The sequence below is a fragment of the Pristiophorus japonicus genome, chromosome 3 (genome assembly GCF_044704955.1).
Source record: "Pristiophorus japonicus isolate sPriJap1 chromosome 3, sPriJap1.hap1, whole genome shotgun sequence".
Lineage (NCBI taxonomy): Eukaryota > Metazoa > Chordata > Chondrichthyes > Pristiophoridae > Pristiophorus > Pristiophorus japonicus.
The window spans coordinates 80,056,761-80,078,300 of NC_091979.1; the positions used below are offsets into that span (position 1 = coordinate 80,056,761).

Consider the following 21,540-nt stretch of genomic DNA (forward strand, 5'->3'; position numbering starts at 1 on the left):
TGATTACTATATTGCGGGCATCCCAACTATTGCACCAGCCTGCAAATACAAACATTACTGTACCTTTCCCCCCACTCAGCATGGCTCCAGGCTCGGTGTCTCCACTTTCTTCCCTCCCTTCCCTCGATGCTTCTAGTTGCTGCCATCTGCTTTTGCTTTGTGATTGAAGGTGCTGCATACTATTCGCCTGCTTCCAATGGCTTGGAACAGTATTAGAGGGTAGGAACTGGTGCTGAGGGCAAAGACCTGAGTGGTATTGAGGGAAGTGCAGGAATGCCATAACATCAGGAGGATGTGGAAAGGATAGAACTCTGGCCTATCTTGAGCAGGTTCCCATTGGTGGTCGTCTGCCAATCGGTTCCATGATGTAAAGCTGAGCCATTGATCATGACCATCTTATGACATTCATACGGTATGATCTGAGTTGTATTAAGCTTTGAAAGGTCTCAATATAATTAATTACATGTTTGAGCAATGGCAATCTTTTGATATTTACAATAGTGGTGATTTTAAAAAAAAAAGCTCTCCACTATTTGCCTTTGTCTTTATATTTTATATCAATCCATGAAAACCTACAATTTTCCTTTTTAAAACTACACTAGCTTTTGCAGTTTGTTATTTCCTGAACTCTCAAACAAGTTCATCAAAAATGTGCACTGTAATAAGGGTCAATTTAGCTGGAAATTTGGCAAATTCCCATTCCTGGCAGTGCCCACAGATGCACTCAATGTGGTGTTTTTAAAAAAAAAAATTGAACTCTTGTATAGAATAACCAATGAATTTTAATGAAGACATTCTATTCCCATTGCTTGCACTTCCCTGTTTGTCGAATAACTCCATTGTTTGGAGGATGTAGCCTCTGCGGCCACAGCACTAACGAGGCTCAATTTTCCCCAGTGATTTGCACTGTTTTCTGGCCTAAATTTTTTTAAAAAACAGTTCCTCCCCCCCCCCCCCCCCCCCCCCACCAATCTGTGTGCCAATGTAACTGTTACGATTATTTTAGGGTTTTTTTGCGTCATGGGGGGCGTAACCTGATGTCTGTGCCAGTTTTTTTACAATTATGTAAGTTTGGCCAATTTAAATTTCTCCTAGGATGGCATATGTGACCACTCCTGAAAAGTCTTCTGTGCACTTGAGGGAAACCTGTGCACATTAAAAAATCAGTGCAGAATGACGCCATTGTTTTTAGGCGAAGTTTGAGGGAGTCAAGAACACAAGTGCATAATCAAGCTTAAATTTTTAAAACTTAAAACGCAGGAAATGGCATTTTAATGGACTTCTTGGTTTTTTTTTTTAAGAACTGTCACACCACCACCGGACGTCTCCAAACTGGGCTCGAGGGTTGGAGTGTTGGCCGGCAGAATCGGTCCCTTGCCTGGACACTGGCTCGGGGCTTGGTTTGAAAAGAAGCCTGGGCGGGATGGGGTGCTGTGGAAGGCATGAGAAGCCTTACACTATGCATCAAATGAAGCCCGGGATGGGGGTTCCCGATCATTGTGCCTGCTCAGACCTGGGTGTGGTCCATGCTAGGGTGTCGATTTTTGGGAGAGAACCTTGTCCTACCTGCTGTTTTGAGCTTCTTGCAAAGGTACAATTTAATCATGGGGGGTAATACTGACTGCCATACCTTGTGCAAGCCTTCTGCATGAGAGTGCTGCAGAGGAAACAATTGATTTGAGGTCATTGTATGAGGAACATTGGAGCACGTAAGGTGATGGGCAGGGGGCCTTATCCATGATGGGTATAGCGAGACACACGTTTGTACCTGCACCAGAGAGATGCAGACTGTCAGAAGGCTGCTTTTCCTTAAAGTTGTTGTAACTGAGATCTGAGTTAGTAAAAGTAGACCTGCAACCTAGAAGCATCAGGAGGACTGCTTTCAGTTGAAGTGAAGGTTACAGCTGCACTTTCATTCTATGCATCTGGATTGTTCCAGGCCACAACTGGGGATGTGTGCTCCATTTCTCAACATGCAACACATCTGCATTCGGCAGGTGACTGCTGTACTATATGCCCAGAGGAATGACTACGTAAAGTTCCCCGTGACCGCCCAGGCAATGCGTGAAAGTGCTGTGGGCTTCTCCAAGATTGCTGGCTTCCCAAAGGTACAGGGCTGCATTGATTGTACCCACATTGCTTTGCAAGCACCTTTTTGGAGGATTCTGAGATGTACAGGAACAGAAAAGGCTTTCACTGTTAATGTGCAGCTTGTGTATGACTACATGCATCGCATCATGTCAGTTGAAGCAAGATACCCAGCAAGATACCCTGGGAGCACCCATGATGCGTTCATCCTGCGCGAGCGTGATATATTTGCCATGTTTCAGCTGCAGCCAGAAGAGCAGAGCTGGCTACTGGGAGACAGTACGGCCTCTCTACCTGCTTCATGACTCCCCTATGCGTAACCGGACGGAAGCTGACTGGGAATACAACATGTCGTACATTGTGACACGTAGCATAATAGAGAGGACTATTGGCATCTTGAAACAGCATTTCCGATGCCTGGACCATTCCGGAGGCTACTTGCTATAGTCCCCTGAGATTGTCAGTCAGTTCACTCTGGTGTGCTGCATAACTTGGCTATCATGAGGCATTGGGACCACTTCTGGGGGGAGGTGGGACCTGTACAAGCCAGATGGGTTGCACTTCGGGGGTTTGCTGTTGGGGAGGGGAACCTGAAAATAGATTCAGTAGGGAAAGGAAGTAAAGCTGAAATTAGAAAACAAAAATCGTGACTTTGAAGGAGGAGAAACAAGCAGGAAAAGAGTTTAAAAAAAAAAATTAAAGGCTTTGTCTAAAAACATGTACCATTCATAACAAAATAGGTGAGTTGATGGCACAAATAGATACAAATCAGTATGATCTAATAGCCATTAGAGACGTGGTTGCAAGGTGACCAGGACTGGGAACTAAATATTCAGGGGCACTTGACAATCTGGAAGTACAGACTGGAAAAGGAGGTGGGTAGCTCTAGAGTGTCGATAAAGGATAAAATCACTGCAATCGTGAGAAACTATATTGGCTCAAATGATCAGGATGTTGAAACAGTTTGGGTGGAGATAAGGAATAATAAAGGGAAAAAGGTCACTGGTTGGCATAGTCTATAGGCCCCCTAACAGTAGCAACTCTGTTGGTCAGAGTATAAACCAAGAAATAGTGGTGGCTTGTAAAAAGGAATAGCAATGGGTGATTTTAACCTCCACATTGATTGGACAAATCAAATTGGTCAAGGTAGCCTTGAGGAGGAGTTCATAGAGTGCATAAGGGACGGGTTCGTTGAGCAGTATGTATTGGAACCAACCAGGGGCAGACTATCTTTGATCTGGTCCTGTGTAATGAGACAGGATTAATAAACAATCTCCTAGTAAAGGATCCCCTTGGAATGAGTGATCATAGCATGGTTGAATTTCAAATTCAGATGGAGGGTGAGAAAGTTGGATCTCTAACCAGCGTACTAAGCTTGAATAAAGGAGACTACAAAGGTATGAGGGCAGAGTTGGCTAAAGTGGACTGGGAAAATAGATTATAAAGTGTAGGACGGTTGATGAACAGTGGTGTACACTTACGGAGATATTTCACAACTCTTAAGAAAAATATATTCCAGTGACGAAGAAAACTAGCCATCCGTGGCTAAAGAAATAAAGGACTGTATCCAGTTTTTAAAAAAAAAGGCATACAAACTGACCAAAACTAGTGGGAGGACAGAAGATTGGGAGGCTTTTAAAAGCCAGTAAAGAATGACACAAAAAATGATTCAGGGAAGATAGACTATGAAAGTAAACTAGCGCAAAATATAAAGACGGATAGCAAGAGTTTCTATAGGTTATGTAAAAAGGAAAAGAGTGGCGAAAGTAAATGTTGATCCCTTAGAGGATGAGACCAAGGAATTAGTAAAGGGGAACATGGAGATGGCAAAAACTCAACATATTTTGTATCAATCTTTACAGTAGAGGACACTAACAATATCCAAACAGTGGATAGTCAAGGGGCTATGGTGGTTGGTGGGGGGGGAAAGGAGGAGGAGGACAAGGAACTTAACGCAATCACAATCACTAAGGAGGTGGTACTCAGTAAGATAATGGGACTAAAGGTGGTTAAATCCCCTGGACCTGATGGCTTGCATCCTAGGGTCTTAAGAGAAGTAGCAGCAGGGATAGTGGATGCATTGGTTGTAATTTACCAAAATTCCCTGGATTCTGGGGACTAAAGGTGGTTAAATCCCCTGGACCTGATGGCTTGCATCCTAGGGTCTTAAGAGAAGTAGCAGCAGGGATAGTGGATGCATTGGTTGTAATTTACCAAAATTCCCTGGATTCTGGGGAGGTCCCAACAGATTGGAAAACTGCAAATGTAATGCACTTATTTAAAAAAAAAGGCAGACAAAAAGCAGGAAACTATAGTTCAGTTAGCCTAACATCTATGGTTTGAAAATGTTGGTCCATTATTAAAGCAGCAGCAGGACATTTGGAAAAACATAATTCAATCAGGTGGAGTTGACATGGATTTATGAAAGGGAAGTCATGTTTGACAAATTTGCTGGAATTCTTTGAGGATGCAATGAACAGGGTGAATAAAGGGGAACCAGTGGATGTGTGGTGTCTTATCCCAGAAGGCATTTGACAAGGTGCCACATAAAAGGTTACTGCACAAGATAAAAGTTCACGGGGTTGGGGGTAATCTATTAGCATGGATAGAGGATTGGCTCACTAACACAAAACCGAGTTGGGATAAATGGTTCATTCTCTGGTTGGCAATCAGTGACTAGTGGGATGCCACAGGGATCAGTGCTGGGACCTCAACTATTTACAATCTATATTAATGACTTGGAAGAAGGGACCGAGTGTAACGTAGACAAGTTTGCTGACTATACAAAGATGGGAGGAAAAGCAGTGTGTGAGGAGGATACACACAATCTGCAAAAGGACAGACAGGCTAAGTGAGTGGGCAAACATTTGACATGGAGTATAATGTTGGAAAGTGTGAGGTCATGCACTTTGGCAAAAAAAAATCAGCGAGTTATTTAAATGGAGAAAAATTGCAAAATGCTGCAGTACAACAGAACTTGGGGGTACTTGTGCATGTAACACAAAAGGTTAGCATGCAGGGACAAGTGATCGGGAAGGCCAATGGAATCTTGGTCTTTATTGCAAAGGGGATGAAGTATAAAAGCAGGGAAGTCTTGCTACAGTTAGAGTATTGGTGAGGCCACGCCTGGAATACTGCTGACAGTTTTGGTTTCCATATTTGAGAGGATATACTTGCTTTGCAGACAGTTCAGAAAAGGTTCACTCGGTTGATTCCAGAGATGAGGGGGTAGACTTATGAGGAAAGGTTGAGGTTGGGCCTCTACTCATTGGAATTCAGAAGAATGAGAGGTGATCTTGTTGAAACGTATAAGATTATGAGGGGGCTTGACAAGGTGGATACAGAGATGATGTTTCCACTGATGAGGGAGACTAAAACTAGGGGGCATAATCTTAGAATAAGGGGCCGCCCATTTAAAACAGATGAGAAATTTCTTTGAGGGTTGTAAATCTGGAATTTGCTGCCTGAGCTGTGGAAGCTGGGTCATTGAATAAATTTAAGACAGAAATAGACAGTTTCTTAACTGATAAGGGGTTATGGGGAGCGGGCAGGGAAGTGGACCTGAGACCATGATCGGATTGGCCTTGATCGTATTAAATGGCGGAGCAGGCTCGAGGGGCCATATGGCCTACTCCTGCTCCTATTTCTTGTGTTCTTATGAAGTGAGAGTGGCTGATGAGGAAGATGTAGATGACGTGGAAGCCATGCAACTACCTGGAGCACGACAACGGCGGAGGAGGGCGGGCACTCACCCCTTTACCCAATGCTCAAGCCTTTCTCCAGCAGCTCAACTGTGAACACTTTGCTGCCTGAAGGCTCAGCGACAACTATTCCACATGGACCATGTTTACTGTTTGGACCTGTTCTGTAATGTTGTGTTAATGCAACAAATGATGGAAATTATTCTTGCTTGCTTCAAAATGTTAATAATGGAAATGATTCAATTATAATTTAAAATATATTTTATTCAAAAGTTTAACAAACATTTGTTTGTACTTAAGTTAATGTTAATACAAGAATATTTCTATCAAACTTTAAAGTTTTCATGATCATTTACAAACTTTTAAACTTGTAAATTTGTGTAACTTATTTAAAATGACATTTTAAATTTGAGCACAGTTACAACAGTAACAAGAATAACAGCAGCAATGAAAGACTGCACCATCTCTCCTCCACCTTATTCTAAGACCGCCCACTTCACTTGGTCTTGGTGACTCCAGCCCTGCCCACAGGCAGTGGCGCAGCATTTCTCTGGTTGGTACCAAACTTATTCTTTCGAACATCTTGGGTAATTCTTGATAGGCAGGCAGTAATGTGGAAGGCCTGGCTTGGGCGTCTTCAGAGGCTAGTCTGGGGATTGGAGTGGGAGTGTCAGTTGATTCCGTCAATGGCTGCGGGGTCTGGGCGTGTTCCCTTATTTCAGCAACTAACTGACATTCCCTCCCTCGTGCCCTGATAGTGTCTCAACTACTTGCAATATTCCCTCCCTCATGTTCCGAACAGTGTTCCCATTTCTCGAGAGTTGTTATTTCTCCCGACAGTCCTGATACCTCATCACCCACCCCACTGATGGTGTCCAGGAGTGATCGGGTAAGGTCAATGCTCTCTGCAGTCATTGTCATCATCTGAACCACATCTGTTGGATTCTGCACCTCAGGAGAGTGCTGTCGAGCTCTCCTTCCCCTCGCCCTGGGTGTGGCTCGCTGCATCCCACTGGGACCCGCAGCCTCGGATGGTGGGGCCCTGACTCTGCCTCGCTGCACTCCACTGGAATCTCCAGACTCTTGACGGTGGAAAACCATGGAATATCCCACCAGCACTGGGGTGGGGGGTTGCTGGCACCTCAATGGGTGGCACCCGCACCTCCTCCAGAGTGAGTCCAACAGTGTGGACTTCATCCATCACCTCCCCCTCATCCCCATGCTCTGTCTGGAAGGTGGGATTGGAAGATGTTCTCTTCAGGCTCGTCCACGTCTGAATCTTCTGCCTCATCGGGTTTGGCCTCAAGTTCTACAAAATGCAACTGATAAGACAAATGGTTAGCAGCAAAAGAGGGGGCAGGATAGCATGAATAGGCACACCGCACAGGCAGCAGGCTCATTTAAAGGACCATGCTGAATGATACCACATTGCATCAACCGAAGCGTAGCTGACGGAGACATCCCCATGAATCGAACCATAGCTAGCCCGTGCAGTACTTAACATTTAGCAAAGCCAGACTGGAATTTGCAGAACTTGCCCTCTCTCGAGTGTGGGCTCAGCTTGTGCAGTGGTAGTTGCTTTTCTCCAGACCGGACCCATCAAAACAGCGACCCTGTCTTCCAAGGGTGTTGGGTGCAGATTTGCCAAGCCTCCTGTTTTCCCGTTTGTTGTGTGCCACCTTCCTCTGCAAAGATGAAAATATAACTTTTTAGAGGGTATCTTTCTGTTTGGTGGGACATATACAGCTAGTCACATTAACAATTGCAATTCCATTGAATAAAAAAATATTACTTGACCAAGGTCCTGCCACTTTTTGCACTTGCCTCCAGACCTCTGGGTGGTCACCATTGCACAGGAATCTGCAAATTGGTTCCAGCATTTCTTTTCTGTTGGTGGAACTTTTATGTGACCTCTGCTGGTGTCTAGCTTGTGCCATCTGCCCTCAATCACAGTAACTAGTGCCTCCACTTCATCCTGTAAGAAATTCTTGGTCCTTGTGCAGTGTTCCATCTTGTATTGCAGCTCTGATTTTTTCCAATGAGAATTAAAGTTCTCTCTCAACTGGCTCTTTAAAAATAGCTGAATGCAGACTGGGAGCTGTACTGGGCATGCACGCCCATAGGAATCATGTCAAAAATGTGTTTTTTTTTCTGTGCATGCGCAGAAGGGGGCGGGCATTTTTTCGGCAGACATTAGGCTCCACCCTCCAAGGTTACAGGACAGGCTGCATGGTGTGAATTTCAAAAAATTGAACAGGGAAACTTGCTACTTTTTTTGAATAGTTGTGGCCAAGAAAAATGGTTGTAACTCTGGCAAAACACCAAAAAATGGCATTGGGGGAAAATTGAGCCCATAGTCTTGTAACCTTGATGAACCTGTGCTGAAGTGAGCTTAAAAACCTCTTCTTTAAAGGGGGAGGCGGAAGCTCAGCATTCTGGGCTGTCCTTGTGTAGCTTTAACATCCAGTTTTGAAGTTAAATTGAGTTTGATTGGGAGCAAATTTCTTTCTTGCAAATCACCAGAGAAGAAATGTTTTCAAACTTGCATTTAACTATTTATTTTTAAACAGGCAGATTCCAGGTTGAAAGCTCTCAATGCAACATTCAGAGTCAAGAACCCAGACAAGTAAGTTTTCCTTTACATTGTCACTTTGGTTTGAAGTTTTTTTTAGCAGATTTGTATTTTTTTTCCCTCCTAAGTTGAAGGCACCTTTTTGTCTGTTTTATAGCAGTTTGTCCTTGAACACCAAGGTTTCCAAATTGAGTGTTTTTTTTGTACTCGTGACAAAATGGAAACGCCCACTGCAGGTATAGTTAATGGCCCGGACTTTGTGATGGTAATGACGGTGAAACTGTCAGCGTTTGCCATCATTACTCAGACGGCAACTTTTGGAATCAACGCATGTGCAGATAAATGCGGAAATCCAGAAGTTGCTGTCGGTGATTCTATGCTTTTCTACAGGTTGCGCTGTGGAACTCTCTGGAGCCGGCAATCAATTTACATCACACGGAAATGTAGTGCTTGACAAACTTCACCTATCATGCTGGAATATCTTGCGCCCCCCCAAAAAAAAGTTTCAGCCTTGAGAGGTATCTGGGTTTTTAATAACTCATTGACTGCTGAGCAATCATTTTGGCCCTGACTTACTAATTTTAAATGCCACTTTTTTTCCACTTTTTAAAAATGTTTAAAGTTTGATATTTCAATTTCTAAATCATGTGTATGTTCAGATCTTTATTTCACTCTCAATTTATAAAGTAAATTGGAATCTAAGCAGTTTTGAGAATTCTTCAATGTGATTGGCTGCTTAGCCTGCTTGCTGGGCGCTGGAGATTTGCTTGATTTAAGGTTAGGAGAGCTGAAATTTGTGCCCCCAGAGATCGCTAGATCTTTTTGGGCAGCTTTCTTCGAGGTGAGCAGCGAGCGCGTCACTTTGTTGCTGATCGCAAATTCCGTGCCATTGTAGATGCCAAATAACCACCTCGCAATTTATATCGAATGGTTATTTTTTGTGATAACTTAGTTTTACTTTTTTTTTCTTATGACTTGCTTATAAATTTTTATTCAGGTTGGATTTATTTGTATAAGTATAACTAAAGATTGATTGTAGAATTTAATGACTTCCCTCCGGCCCCCCCCCACCACCTTGTTCCCGATGCCTAATTTGTAACCTGCACCTGATTTTTTAATGTGTAGACAAGGTTTTTTCAAGCGTACAAAAATCTTCACTTGCTCCATTCTAAGTTAGTTTGGAGTACGTTTTCACTGTGGAAACTTTCAAATCAGGCGTCAGTGGCCGGACACGCCCCCTTTTGAGAAAAAAATTCTGTTCAAAAGTGAAACTGTTCTACCTGACTAGAACTGCAGAAAACTTAAATGTGGAGAATTCCGATTTCTAAGATACTCCGTTCTCCACCAGTTGCTCCTAAAAATCAGGAGCAAATCATGTGGAAACTTGGGGCCAATGTGTGCAAGATGGAATAATGCAAACAACAAATGTCAATTTAAATATGTATGGATAACATTTGGTGACAACCTCTAAAGAAACTCCATTATGATGCAGTTGTGAAGGTGTCAAGTTTTTGTGCTGATCACATGATTTGCTGAGGTCTCAACTGTTTATAGAATCATAGAATAGTACAGCACAGAGGGATATCATTCAGCCCATCCAGTCTGTGCAGGCTCGTTTGAAGAGCAATCCAGTTAGTCCCACTGCCCTGCTCTTTCTCCATATCCTTACGATTTTTTTCTTTCAGATATTTATCCAATTCCCTTTTGAAGGCTACTATTGAATCTGTATTCACTACACTATCTGGCTTTGCATTCTAAACCCTAACCACTCATTGCATTTAAGTTTTTTCTGGCAAGCCAGAGATGACTAATCTGCTTAAAGTGGTATGGTTGTGTGGAATATGCCATTTCTCTGATTATCCAATACAAGCTATCATTATTGCTGATAGTAGCATTTAAGAAAAAACTGTAAAAAGATGAGTTGAAAGCACAATTGAAATCATATATCCTTGTGGTGATTAGCCTGTAAATGAGCTTTTAAAAGAACTAAAGCAGTTGCTTGATCTATTTGTTTAGTTGTGCACACATTATACTGTAGGTTCTGAGAAAGCCCAGCAAGTTTCAAGAGGTGCTTGTTTTCCATCATGTCATAATGATCTGCAGTGACCTCAATGTTGAAAAATGTGTAATACTTTTGTGGAACAGCTTATTGCTGTTCAATTGATTTGCATTTCATACTTTTAATCTTGATCTAAATTAATGAACTGTTCATTTATTCACAGGAGATTTATGGAGCTGAAACATTATGGAGATGAACTGCAATCTGTCATATCACACCTCCTGCGGGTCAGAGCGGTATGTAATTCCAAGCTTGTTGGCAATTTTTTAGTCATAGCCCAGCATAATTCAGAATTAGAGAAACCTTCTAGTACCTATAGCAGGCAGGAGGCTAGGGCATTAACTGAATTTAAACCAGCCTTTTATTTTTAGAGCTTGTTTTTAAATTGTGAAATTATATCTAGGTTTTTCTCTAATCTTGCTAGTATTAAGTTGTTATCCACATGTGTACAATGATTCACTTAAGTAGCAGTTCATATTTTTTTAATTTCCAAAAACCTGTTTGTTGTAATTGCAGAGAGTGGCAGATCGTCTGTATGGTGTATACAAAGTGCATGGAAATTATGGAAGGGTTTTCAGGTAAGTTGTGGAATTTTGCATTAATTTTCAAATGATTTTTTAAAAATCACTTGGTACATATAAAGCATGTACGTTGAGAAATTCTGAAATTAAGGTAAGTGATATGCTTTTGTGGAATATGCAATTCCTTGCTTCCCATAATTCACTGCTGACCAGATGTGTAAATAAATTGTGCATGATGATTTTCTTAATCAATTCATCAAAGATCCTACACACAGTTTTAGTAAAGCATCTTGCTGCTTTTAACACCTTAGTTGTGAATTCTTTTATATATTTTTTGGGGAGCATTTCAGGGTTTGGCATTGACCTTTTCTGAGATTAGAGCTATCTCATATGGACTGCAAAACAAAAATGAAATGTAACTTTTTTTTAGTGAATGGAGTGCAATAGAGAAGGAAATGGGCGATGGACTGCAGAGTGCTGGTCACCACATGGATGTGTACGTATCTTATAAACAGTCCTAATTAATATAATTTTTTTCTTGATGTATAACATTTTTTTCGGCGCACTCATGAGATGTGCCGACTTCCTACGATCCAAACGATGCCAAAAAGATGTCCTTGGATTCTGGCCCCTCTGCCAACTCACCCGGGACTTGGTGTGGCCTGGCGATTCCATTGGGGGACAGAGCCAGGGCCCTATGCCCAAGCGTGTCGGCAGCTGTCCGCCTGCGCAGTTAGCGTTCGCGCATACGCAGTAGCTCCTCCCATGATTGTGATGATGCGTGCCTGCAGTGTGTGACCCAACGTGTCCACGTGTCCCAGGCTGAGTGGCCTGCCACACAGGCCGGCCGCTGCCTTCCCGCGCTGAGGGCTACAAGAAATAGGTTGGTGCGGGGAGACTTTTGATCCGGGTGGGGGGGGGGGGGGATAACTAGCCAGTAATTTTAATGAGCTTACTCAAGACTTTCCTTAACCCTGTTGATAAACACTTTCTTACAAGCAGGAGGTACTTCTATTTTTTATTTGGATATTTTGAAAAAATTAAGTAAATATGTTTTGTCTCTTTACTATTTTTGTAGTTTAAGCTTCCATGAATGCTTCATTTGTATAGTAAATTAACTTTGTGAAGTTTGTCAGTCTTGTATAGCTGTTTGATCCTATTAACATTATTTAGTCAAGTCATTTAGTTTGGAGCAACTATTAGCTGTCCACACTGGCTTAAATGGCCAAAATGGGTGTAGGTGGCTGGTAACGCCCCCTTTTGGAGAAAAAAAAAATCAACTTTAAAAAAAAATCCTAACTAACTCACACTGGCGCAAATTAAATGTGTAGAATGGGGATTTTTAAGATACTCCAGAAAAATAAAGTTGCTCCCAAAAAAAAGGAGCAACTCCTGGGTATATCTGGGCCCAATGTCTCAACAAGATTTAAGCAGCCTGTTGAGTTTAAAACCTTTTTGGGGCAGTTAGGAAACAAAATATTACTGACATAATTTTGATGTGTTTAAAAGACAAAGAAATACCAAGAATTAAAGTAGCTAAATATAAAAAAAAACCTCAATGGAGTTTCCAGTTTTATAATTGCAGGAACATTTTGGCATTGTTCCCATATTCCTTTTTGAAACCTATGCCAAAACTCATGAAATAACAAAAAGGCTGCTGTACTGCACACTTGATTTCCATTTGCTTCACAAAACTACACTATCAAGAGCTTTAGATTGTATGTGACTGGAAAAATTGGTCACGCAGGATTATGTGATGCCCTGCTAACCATCATCAGACTGAAGCAATTGTAGAGTTGCACATATTGGTTTGATCTGAGGAGCTGTGGTTGTAAACATTTTAGAAATCGTTTCCAGTAAAATACAAGTCTCCTGTAGCAATAGTTGGGCTTTCTGTGGAGTAAACATATATGATAACTGTTCAAGATTTGAAAAACTGGTTAGTCACATCATTAAAGTGGGCTACATTGTAATATCTTCTGTGGCAAAGCAAAGACCTGTTTAAAAATAATCTAGCAAAACCATTAGTTGTCTTATTGCTGTATTTCAAGTTCTGAAACTTTTGCCTTTTTTAGATATGCAGCATCTATTGATGACATTCTAGAAGAGGAGGAGCACTATGCCGATCAGTTAAAGGAATATCTCTTCTTTGCAGAAGCTCTTCGGTGTGTATTATGTACTTGTTTAAATCCAAAGCAATATGAGGAAATAGGATAATCAAGTTGAAGCTTTCTCCTGCATGCACAGAACATTGAGTAATATCATTCTTGAGATGCATAACTCGATATGTTGCTCCAATCTAATTTGCTTTGATGCACACTGTTGGCTTGCTAGGACCTGAGGTTTCCATGTTATCCATACAATTTTTCAGCATTTGATGTCGCACACCATGTTATGTGCGACTATTGACCATGTATGAAGCAGCTATCTGAAAATGCTTAGGTTACTTTAGTGGCTAACTGAAGTTGTTGCAATGAAATACTGGGGAAAATTGGTTTTAAGACCAATTTTTAATGCTTGATCCAATACTAATCCAGATCAATTCTCCGACATCATTAAATGTTGCATGCTATAGACCTTCATTATTGCTGGATCAAAATTCTGGAAATCCTACACCTCCATTGCAGCAGTTCAAGAAGAGCCACCGCTACCTTGAGGCAACTAGGGATGGGTAATAAATGCAGCCTTGCCAGTATTGCCCACATCCTGACCCAAAAAAAAAAATGAACCTCGATACATAGGCAGATGATTCAAAAATTCTTTGGAAGAGATCTTTTCCTTCAGATTTCTGCATCAAAAGCAATAATGCTCAATTTATCAAGTCATGTCCCTTGAAAATTTATGATTGAAGGGTGGGGTGTTAATGGCCCATATTTTAATGTGGAGCAGAGAGCAGCAATTCTGCACCTCCTGACTCCACATTTGGGTAAATATTTGTTTAGTTTAGCTTTTTGGTGGTCGTCCTTTGAAGGATGGTTACCTCTGTTCAATTCAAATGTATACACAAATAAAGGACTTGATGCCTGTTTCAGGTGTAGTCCCTGGACTCCTTTTGATGCCTATACCAATATGGCGTGCAGCATGGAATATGCACGTGGCGATAGCCAGTTTGGACATTTTGGCATCTGTTTTTCACCTGTAAAACAAGCGCAGCCTCATCACATTTCTAGGCCAGTGGTTTTTTTTAATGAATCGTAAATTGACTTCAATCGGTGCATCGCTAGTTTGTGGAACTGACATTGATATTTTAGCTAAATGCAAAGAAGTTTAGCTTGGTTTGTAAGCAAAATCCAAATTACTTCTGGCTGCCTGAGAAAAGCAAATGGCAAGAAATCAGCTTCATCAAAATACAAAATAAGGATGCATTTTAAAATGAGTAGGGACTGTTTTATTAAGTTCTATGTTTACTTTAGACCAGTGTATGAGATGAATTATTTGACTAAATTTCATGCCTGATTTGCATACCTTCATATTTCCATTAATGCATAGCTAATGTTTCTTTTTGTAACGGATTAAGTCAGTTTTCAAACAAATAGCTCCTAGCATTCCTATAAATCCTCCAGACTCCAGGGATGAATCCTGATGTACAGTAACAAACATGGTGAAACTGCAATGTATAAATTATGGCTAAAAACTGCTGTTACAGCACTGTCTGGCCTACATCTACCAAAATACTATTGTGCCCTGGAATTGTAGTGCATGCTTTCTACCTTGGGAAAGAAAAGGTGTAACTGGGAAGACGATTCTTGCACGAGGATAGGAAAATTTAAAAATAGAAACAAACTAAATAGTTGGAAATCTGGTAAGAAGCCAGATTAGCAGTTGTACAAACATTTTTTCCTAAATTAAAAATCAAGTTAACAGTTGGAAAGTCTGACTTCATCTCAAATTCTCCAGTCCTATGGCATTATCCTGACTAATATTTGGCACATATTAATCTCACATTTGCAAGTTCAAATGTTTCCATTATTAAACTCCTTGAATTTAAATAATATAAAAATGGGTATTATCACAATGCAAATCTAAGGAGCTTTTTACAGAATCATTGAATTGCAGAAACAGTTTAAATCAAATTAGGATGAGAACTAAGTGTTACACTATTGGTATTTTAACTTGAATCTTTTTTTTTAAATTCTAGGTCTGTATGCAGAAAGCATGAACTACAACAGTATGATTTGGAGATGGCTGCTTTGGATCTAACATCAAAGAAACAACAAAGGGAGGAGCTAGCTACTGGGGTGCGACTGTTTTCACCACTGTCCCCATTACTAGTCTACATTTCTATCTCTTAGAAAGCACGATGGTTGTATGTCCCCCAGCCGATTCAGTTTCTTGATTTCAACCAAATGAAGATTCGATACTATCTCTGCTGCATTTATTTTAATGCTTTGAACTTTTAGTGCTATTAAGTACATGTGTAGAGTTCAACTTGCATGGAAGAGCACGGAGTGCAAATCTCAAGCACTGTAGGCAACTGCAGATATAAGCAGGCAACTTGCAGTGGTAGGTTCCTAAGAGGTGAGGTGGTGCCAGTGTGCTACACTACTGGCTTGTGTGGGTGATGGGCCAAGGGCTGTGAGAACCATTCTGCATTTCCAGGAGGATTTATTTAGTTGGTACTGTTCTTCTGTAATAAGCAAAACCTCTAGCTTACTGTTTCCACAAAAAACAATCGTGAATTTTGAATTTGGCATGTGAATCTACTCCTGCTTGAATTGGGTGTTCTGGGTTTGCATGGCCATGATCAAAGATCTTCAATTGTATAAAAAGCAATATAACAGATGTGGTTGCTGAAATGTAAATCACTAATAATACTCTGACATGATCATGATTTTTTTTTTCTTCCCCAAATTCAAGACCTGATTTTGTGTAAGCCAAAAGTTAATGAATTTTTGGGGGCCATTAATTAACTGACTGAGAACAAATTTTGCTATGTAACTAAAATTTGAGTTGCCAGACATGCAGAATTTCTCTGAATTGGATTTAATTTGAATTTGCATTATTTAAAGTATATACAGAAACTGCAAGTACATTTTACTCTATGCAAAGCAAACAAGCCATTATATGCAAATAAATTAGAAAGGCAAATTGGGTAACTCTGCCATTTTAATGATTTGGCCATCAATCAATTGGGGAATCAGACTTTTAATGCTTTTCTTGTATTAGCCTTGCAACCAGTGATCTTGGTCCATGTATAAAATGCCTCATGGTTTTAAGTTGGTTTTGAAAGAGTAGTGGTATTGTACTAGTGCACTGCACTAGGAAAAAGATTTTCAATTTCAATTTATTTGGTGTTTCTTTTGGCTAAGCTACTAAACTGTTTAATTATAGTCTTGATCACGAACACATTTTATGTTAATTCAGATGTTTGTCTTGCTATAACTCAGGTTTTTGCTCTAGCACTTTGGATACATCAGTTGATAGCATGATTTGAAGTATTATAATCTAGACCTAGTTGTTGATCTTGACTTCAAGTCTGTCATTACTACTTGTGGTACACAGCTTTTTAAGCTCTTGAAAGAAAGACTTGCTTGACCTTTTGTGCTCTGCAGCTGAGACTTCAAGTTAAATCTGCATTAAAATAGTAGATTCGCAAATCAGTCAGGGAATAGAGAAGAACTTATTGTACAGTGGTTGACTATTTAAAAACTGCTAAGTCATCCTCTGCATTCATTATGGAACAAAGATTATTTAGATTCATCAGATGGATTTTAGTTATCAGATCAGTCTCATTAAGGAATGTTACACAAGTGTCACCTGATGCACAATTATCAGTTCTGTGACTATCTACAAAGCAACAATTGAAACCTCAATTCCATGTTGAGTATATCCTGAAGACCTTCACCTATTTTGGTGGGTGGGGGAAAAAGTGTTTTTGTTTTAACTGGCACTCGGCCAAGAGAAACTCTTTTAGTCAAGTAATTTTCTTTCCTGAAGGAAAATTTTAAGTTAATGGCTCAGTACTTCAGTACCTTGCATACTATTTTCCTCTATCACTCACTTCATCCACTCTTTTTTTTTAATTTGAGAGAGGAGGGGCCTCTGTTGCATCTGTACAAATCAGGATGATCAATTCCCAACTTTCTTTGGAGCAAGTATGTTTGCTACCAAGTGGCGCAGATTAAATTTGTAGTCAGGTGCACTTCTCGCCAAGGAATAATTGACTTCCATATGTCATTTGCATTGTGCAGTTAGCCATTGAAATAGTTTACAGCTTGGGTATCTTTTTATGTGGAGACTGCTGCCTAATGTCAGCTCTTTGTTGAGCTGCTGGCAAAACTTTTTTTTAAAAAGAAAAATAACTGACCAAACACGAGTCATTCTTGATTGTTAGGATGAACCAGTACCCAACCTCTGGAGCAATCTAGAATGTCTTGAGTAATCCAGGGCTCCTTTACAATGCAACAGGACTTGTGCAACTTGGTTCAGGAGGCGGTCAGACAAAGAAATCCCCACTTGCACTCTTGGGAGTTGCACTTTTTTTTATCACTGTTGTCAGATTCTGGCAGAGTATTTTTTGTGTAATTGCTCTTATTGAATCGGCTTGGTCGTCTGCTGCTTCCATCAAAAGCCTGGGGAAAGAATCCATAATTAGAATTTTTATACAGCTTGAGTCAGGGTCTGCTGCTTCCATTAAACGACTGGGGAAAGAATCCACAATGAGAATTTATATGGAGCTTCAGGCAGGGAAATTGCATACTTGTGGCGAGGATGAAGTCTTAAGGAGACAGTGCTACATGACTTGTCCTGTTACTTGATGCCCTGTTCACTTCCATGTGGACGATGAAACATTACATTCAAATAATGAGGCACAATACTTGGAATAGATAATATTACCTAAGATCTTGTCTCAATTTTTGACGACTTCTTGCTAAAATCTGTTGAAGTGTAATGGTACATGAAACTTTAGTGTTACTTCTGAAAGCAGAATACATTCAGCAGTAATGCTATTTTATCTTTTGAAACTGGAACACTAGGGTGAAATGCTTGTAGTTTCTGGAACAAATTATTTGTTTTCACTAACCAGTGTTAACTAACCATAACATCTGGATTCAGTTGGCACAGGAGTTCTTCATTATCCTTTCTGCTGCCTGAATAGATAGTTTTAAACATTTCACATTTGCACAATTCTATTTTTGAGCAGTAATTCTTAAATGCTTCCTGCAGTGACAATTGGTCTATATCTTTATGGAAAATGTTAATTTGCAACTTCTGAATGATCAAATCTATTTTTATTTTCTAATCTGTTGTGTAGACCGTGCGAACATTCTCTCTAAAAGGTATGACCAGCAAACTTTTTGGGCAGGAGACACCAGAACAAAGAGAAGCCAAGCTAAAAATGTTGGAGGAGCAAATTACTGATGGAGAGGAGCTTTTGAAGGCCAAAAATCTTGAGTGCGAGTAAGGCCATCAGCATACTTGTATATCCTACTACTAAACAAACCTTAAGTTGATGCACAGTATTGTAGCATTAACTTGTGTAGAATATATATTTAATCCTGATCTACTTTGAATATTCACGTGTCTAGAATTGCCACCAGATTCAATTGATTTGTTTTTGGAGGAGTATTTGAATTCACAGTATTTCCCTTTTCAGATCACTGCATGGAAGGTCAAACCATTACCAACCAGGAGTTCTTAAAGGGGTTGAATGGGAGAGTTATTTCTGTTGGAAGTGTTTTCCCCTCCTAGATTCCTTTCCTTGCATTGAGAATGTTAGGACTAGAAGTCCTTTGGATGTCAGTCGACTTAAATATTCAGTAGACAATATGACAGTGAAAATCTGGAGTTCTGGCACTTGTATTTTGAAGTGAACTTACAAATATATTTGGATTTGGAGTTAATTTGCACAAAAGCTGTTAGTTTAGTCATGATGGTCTAATTTTACTCGAGTTTTTGGGGAATGGGCCATTTTATATATGTCAATAGGTTAAATTCAGTTTATTAACACCCACCAATGAGCAAGAGTTTTGGCAGCGGCTGGACTGAGATAGGCAGTGTTACAAAGGTGGAACTAAACTGTTGTAATAGATAGGATGTAGTGTTGGATTTGCTTTCCTACTCGAGAGGCTAAATTGAGGCCCATCTTGTGACATTGGCAATAAAGATCCAGTGGTATTTGCAGAAAAGCAGGAAGTTCTCTGTACACTGGATAACATCCCTACCATAACTAATACCATTAAAAAAAGAGTAGGGCATTCACTGTGCATTATGGCATTTTGTGTGCAAAATGGTTGCCATGTTTGCATATAAAACTAATGTTACTCCTATGTATGAAGTGATTTGAGGAATACAGTAATGCCATAAATAAATGCAAGCCTTCCTTCCTCAAATTTGTGTAAAGCCAGAATCTTGACCTTGCAGCGTTGAATGTCTGCATTTCCACAATTAAACCACCGTGGGGTTTATGGATGTGGCAGTAGCTAGTTCACAGGACTGCTATTCCTCAAGATGCCATCACTTGAGGTTCACTTAAATTGACCTTTGTCCATTCAAGCCCCGTAGACACCAGACTTGGTTTTCTTCTAAAGAGAATAGCTTTTTGTAGAGGAATGCCTTTGTTACGGCAACTGTTCTTGTGAAAAGATATAATCTCTCAGTCCCAACCTAACTCTCTTGCCTGTGGATACTAAGGAGTGGAATTCTCGAGGCTTTATTTGTTAAGTTGTGCTGCAATAAAATTAATTTATGGAGTATTTTTTGATGCAATCTTTTGGCACATCCAACTTTGTGTGTAGGTACAGATTCATCACCCAAATCCAGAGTGTTCAAAGCTAATCATTTTTTCTACTCAACATCCAGGGGTATTCAACATTCATGAAGGATGGACAAAGGAAAAGGAGGTGGGGTAGCGTTGCTGGTTAAAGAGGGAATTAATGCAATAGTAAGGAAGGACATTCGCTTGGATGATGTGGAATCTATGGGTGGAGCTGCGGAATACCAAAGGGCAGAAAACGCTAGTGGGAGTTGTGTACAGACCACCAAACAGTAGTGGTGAGATTGGGGACAGCATCAAACAAGAAATTAGGGATGCGTGCAATAAAGGTACAGCAGTTATCATGGGCGACTTTAATCTACATAGATTGGGCTAACCAAACTGGTAGCAATCCGATGGAGGATTTCCTGGAGTGTATTAGGGATGGTTTTCTGGACCAATATGTCGAGGAACCAACTAGAGGACTGGATGATGTGTAATGAGAAAGGACTAATTGGCAATCTTGTTGTGCGAGGCCCCTTGGGGAAGAGTGACCATAATATGGTAGAATTCTTTATTAAGATGGAGAGTGACAGTTAATTCAGAGACGAGGGTCCTGAACTTAAGGAAAGGTAACTTCGATGGTATGAGACGTGAATTGGCTAGAATAGACTGGCAAATGATACTTAAAGGGTTGATGGTGGATAGGCAATGGCAAACATTTAAAGATCACATGAATGAACTTCAATTGTACATCCCTGTCTGGAGTAAAAATAAAACTGGGAAGGTGGCTCAACCGTGGCTAACAAGGGAAATTAAGGATCGTGTTAAATCCAAGGAAGAGGCATATAAATGGTCCAGAAAAAGAAGCAAACCTGAGGACTGGGAGAAATTTAGAATTCAGCAGAGGACGACAAAGGGTTTAATTAGGAGGGGGAAAATAAGTATGAGAGGAAGCTTGCCGGAACATAAAAACTGACTGCAAAAGCTTCTATAGATGTGTGAAGAGAAAATGATTAATGAAGACAAACGTAGGACCCTTGCAGTCAGATTCAGGTGAATTTATAAATGGGGAACAAAAATGGCAGACCAGTTGAACAAATACTTTGGTTCTGTCTTCACGAAGAAAGACAAATATCCTTCTGGAAGTACTGGGGGACTGAGGGTCTAGTGAGAAGTAGGAACTGAAGGATATCCTTATTGGGCGGAAAATTGATGGGATTGAAGGCCGATAAATCCCCGGGGCCTGATAGTCTGCATCCCAGAGTACTTAAGGAAGTAGCCCTAGAAATAGTGGATGCATTGGTGATCATTTTCCAACAGTCTATTGACTCTAGATCAGTTCCTATGGACTGGGAGGGTAGCTAATGTAACATCACTTTTTTAAAGGAGGGAGAGAAAATGGGTAATTATATTAGTTAGCCTGATATCAGTAGTGGGGAAAATGTTGGAATCAATTATTAAAGATAAAATAACAGTGCATTTGGAAAGCAGTGACAGGATTGGTCCAAGTCAAGATGGATTTATGAAAGGGAAATCGTCCTTGACAAATCTTCTGGAATTTTTTGAGGATGTAACTAGTAGAATGGACAAGGGAGAACCAGTGGATGTGGTGTATTTGGACTTTCAAAAGGCTTTTGACAAGGTCCCACGCAAGAGATTGGTGTGCAAAATTAAAGCACGTGGTATTGGGGGTAATGTACTGATGTGGATAGAGAACTGGTTGGCAGACAGGAAGCAGAGAGTTGGGATAAACGGATCCTTTTCAGAATGGCAGGCAGTGACTAGTGGGGTGCCGCAGGGCTCAGTGCTGGGACCACAGCTATTTACAATATACATTAATAATTTTGGATGAAGGAATTGAGTAATATATCCAAGTTTGCAGATGACACTAAGCTAGGTGG

At 40.5% G+C, this 21,540-nt stretch overlaps 1 protein-coding gene across 3 annotated transcripts in view; it reads left to right on the forward strand.

Moving 5' to 3' along the window:
* The window catches only part of snx4 (sorting nexin 4), a 69,469-nt gene that overhangs the window by 37,279 nt on the left and 10,650 nt on the right, over positions 1–21,540 (forward strand). For 2 of the 3 annotated variants that reach the window (XM_070875485.1, XM_070875488.1), the window contains exons 6-12: positions 8,360–8,415; positions 10,584–10,656; positions 10,937–10,998; positions 11,372–11,437; positions 13,017–13,106; positions 15,080–15,179; positions 18,197–18,342. In XM_070875485.1, the coding sequence (XP_070731586.1) occupies positions 8,360–8,415; positions 10,584–10,656; positions 10,937–10,998; positions 11,372–11,437; positions 13,017–13,106; positions 15,080–15,179; positions 18,197–18,342 (593 nt within the window). The remainder of the gene's footprint in view (positions 1–8,359; positions 8,416–10,583; positions 10,657–10,936; positions 10,999–11,371; positions 11,438–13,016; positions 13,107–15,079; positions 15,180–18,196; positions 18,343–21,540) is intronic. The other variant, XM_070875486.1, reaches the window with a different exon arrangement.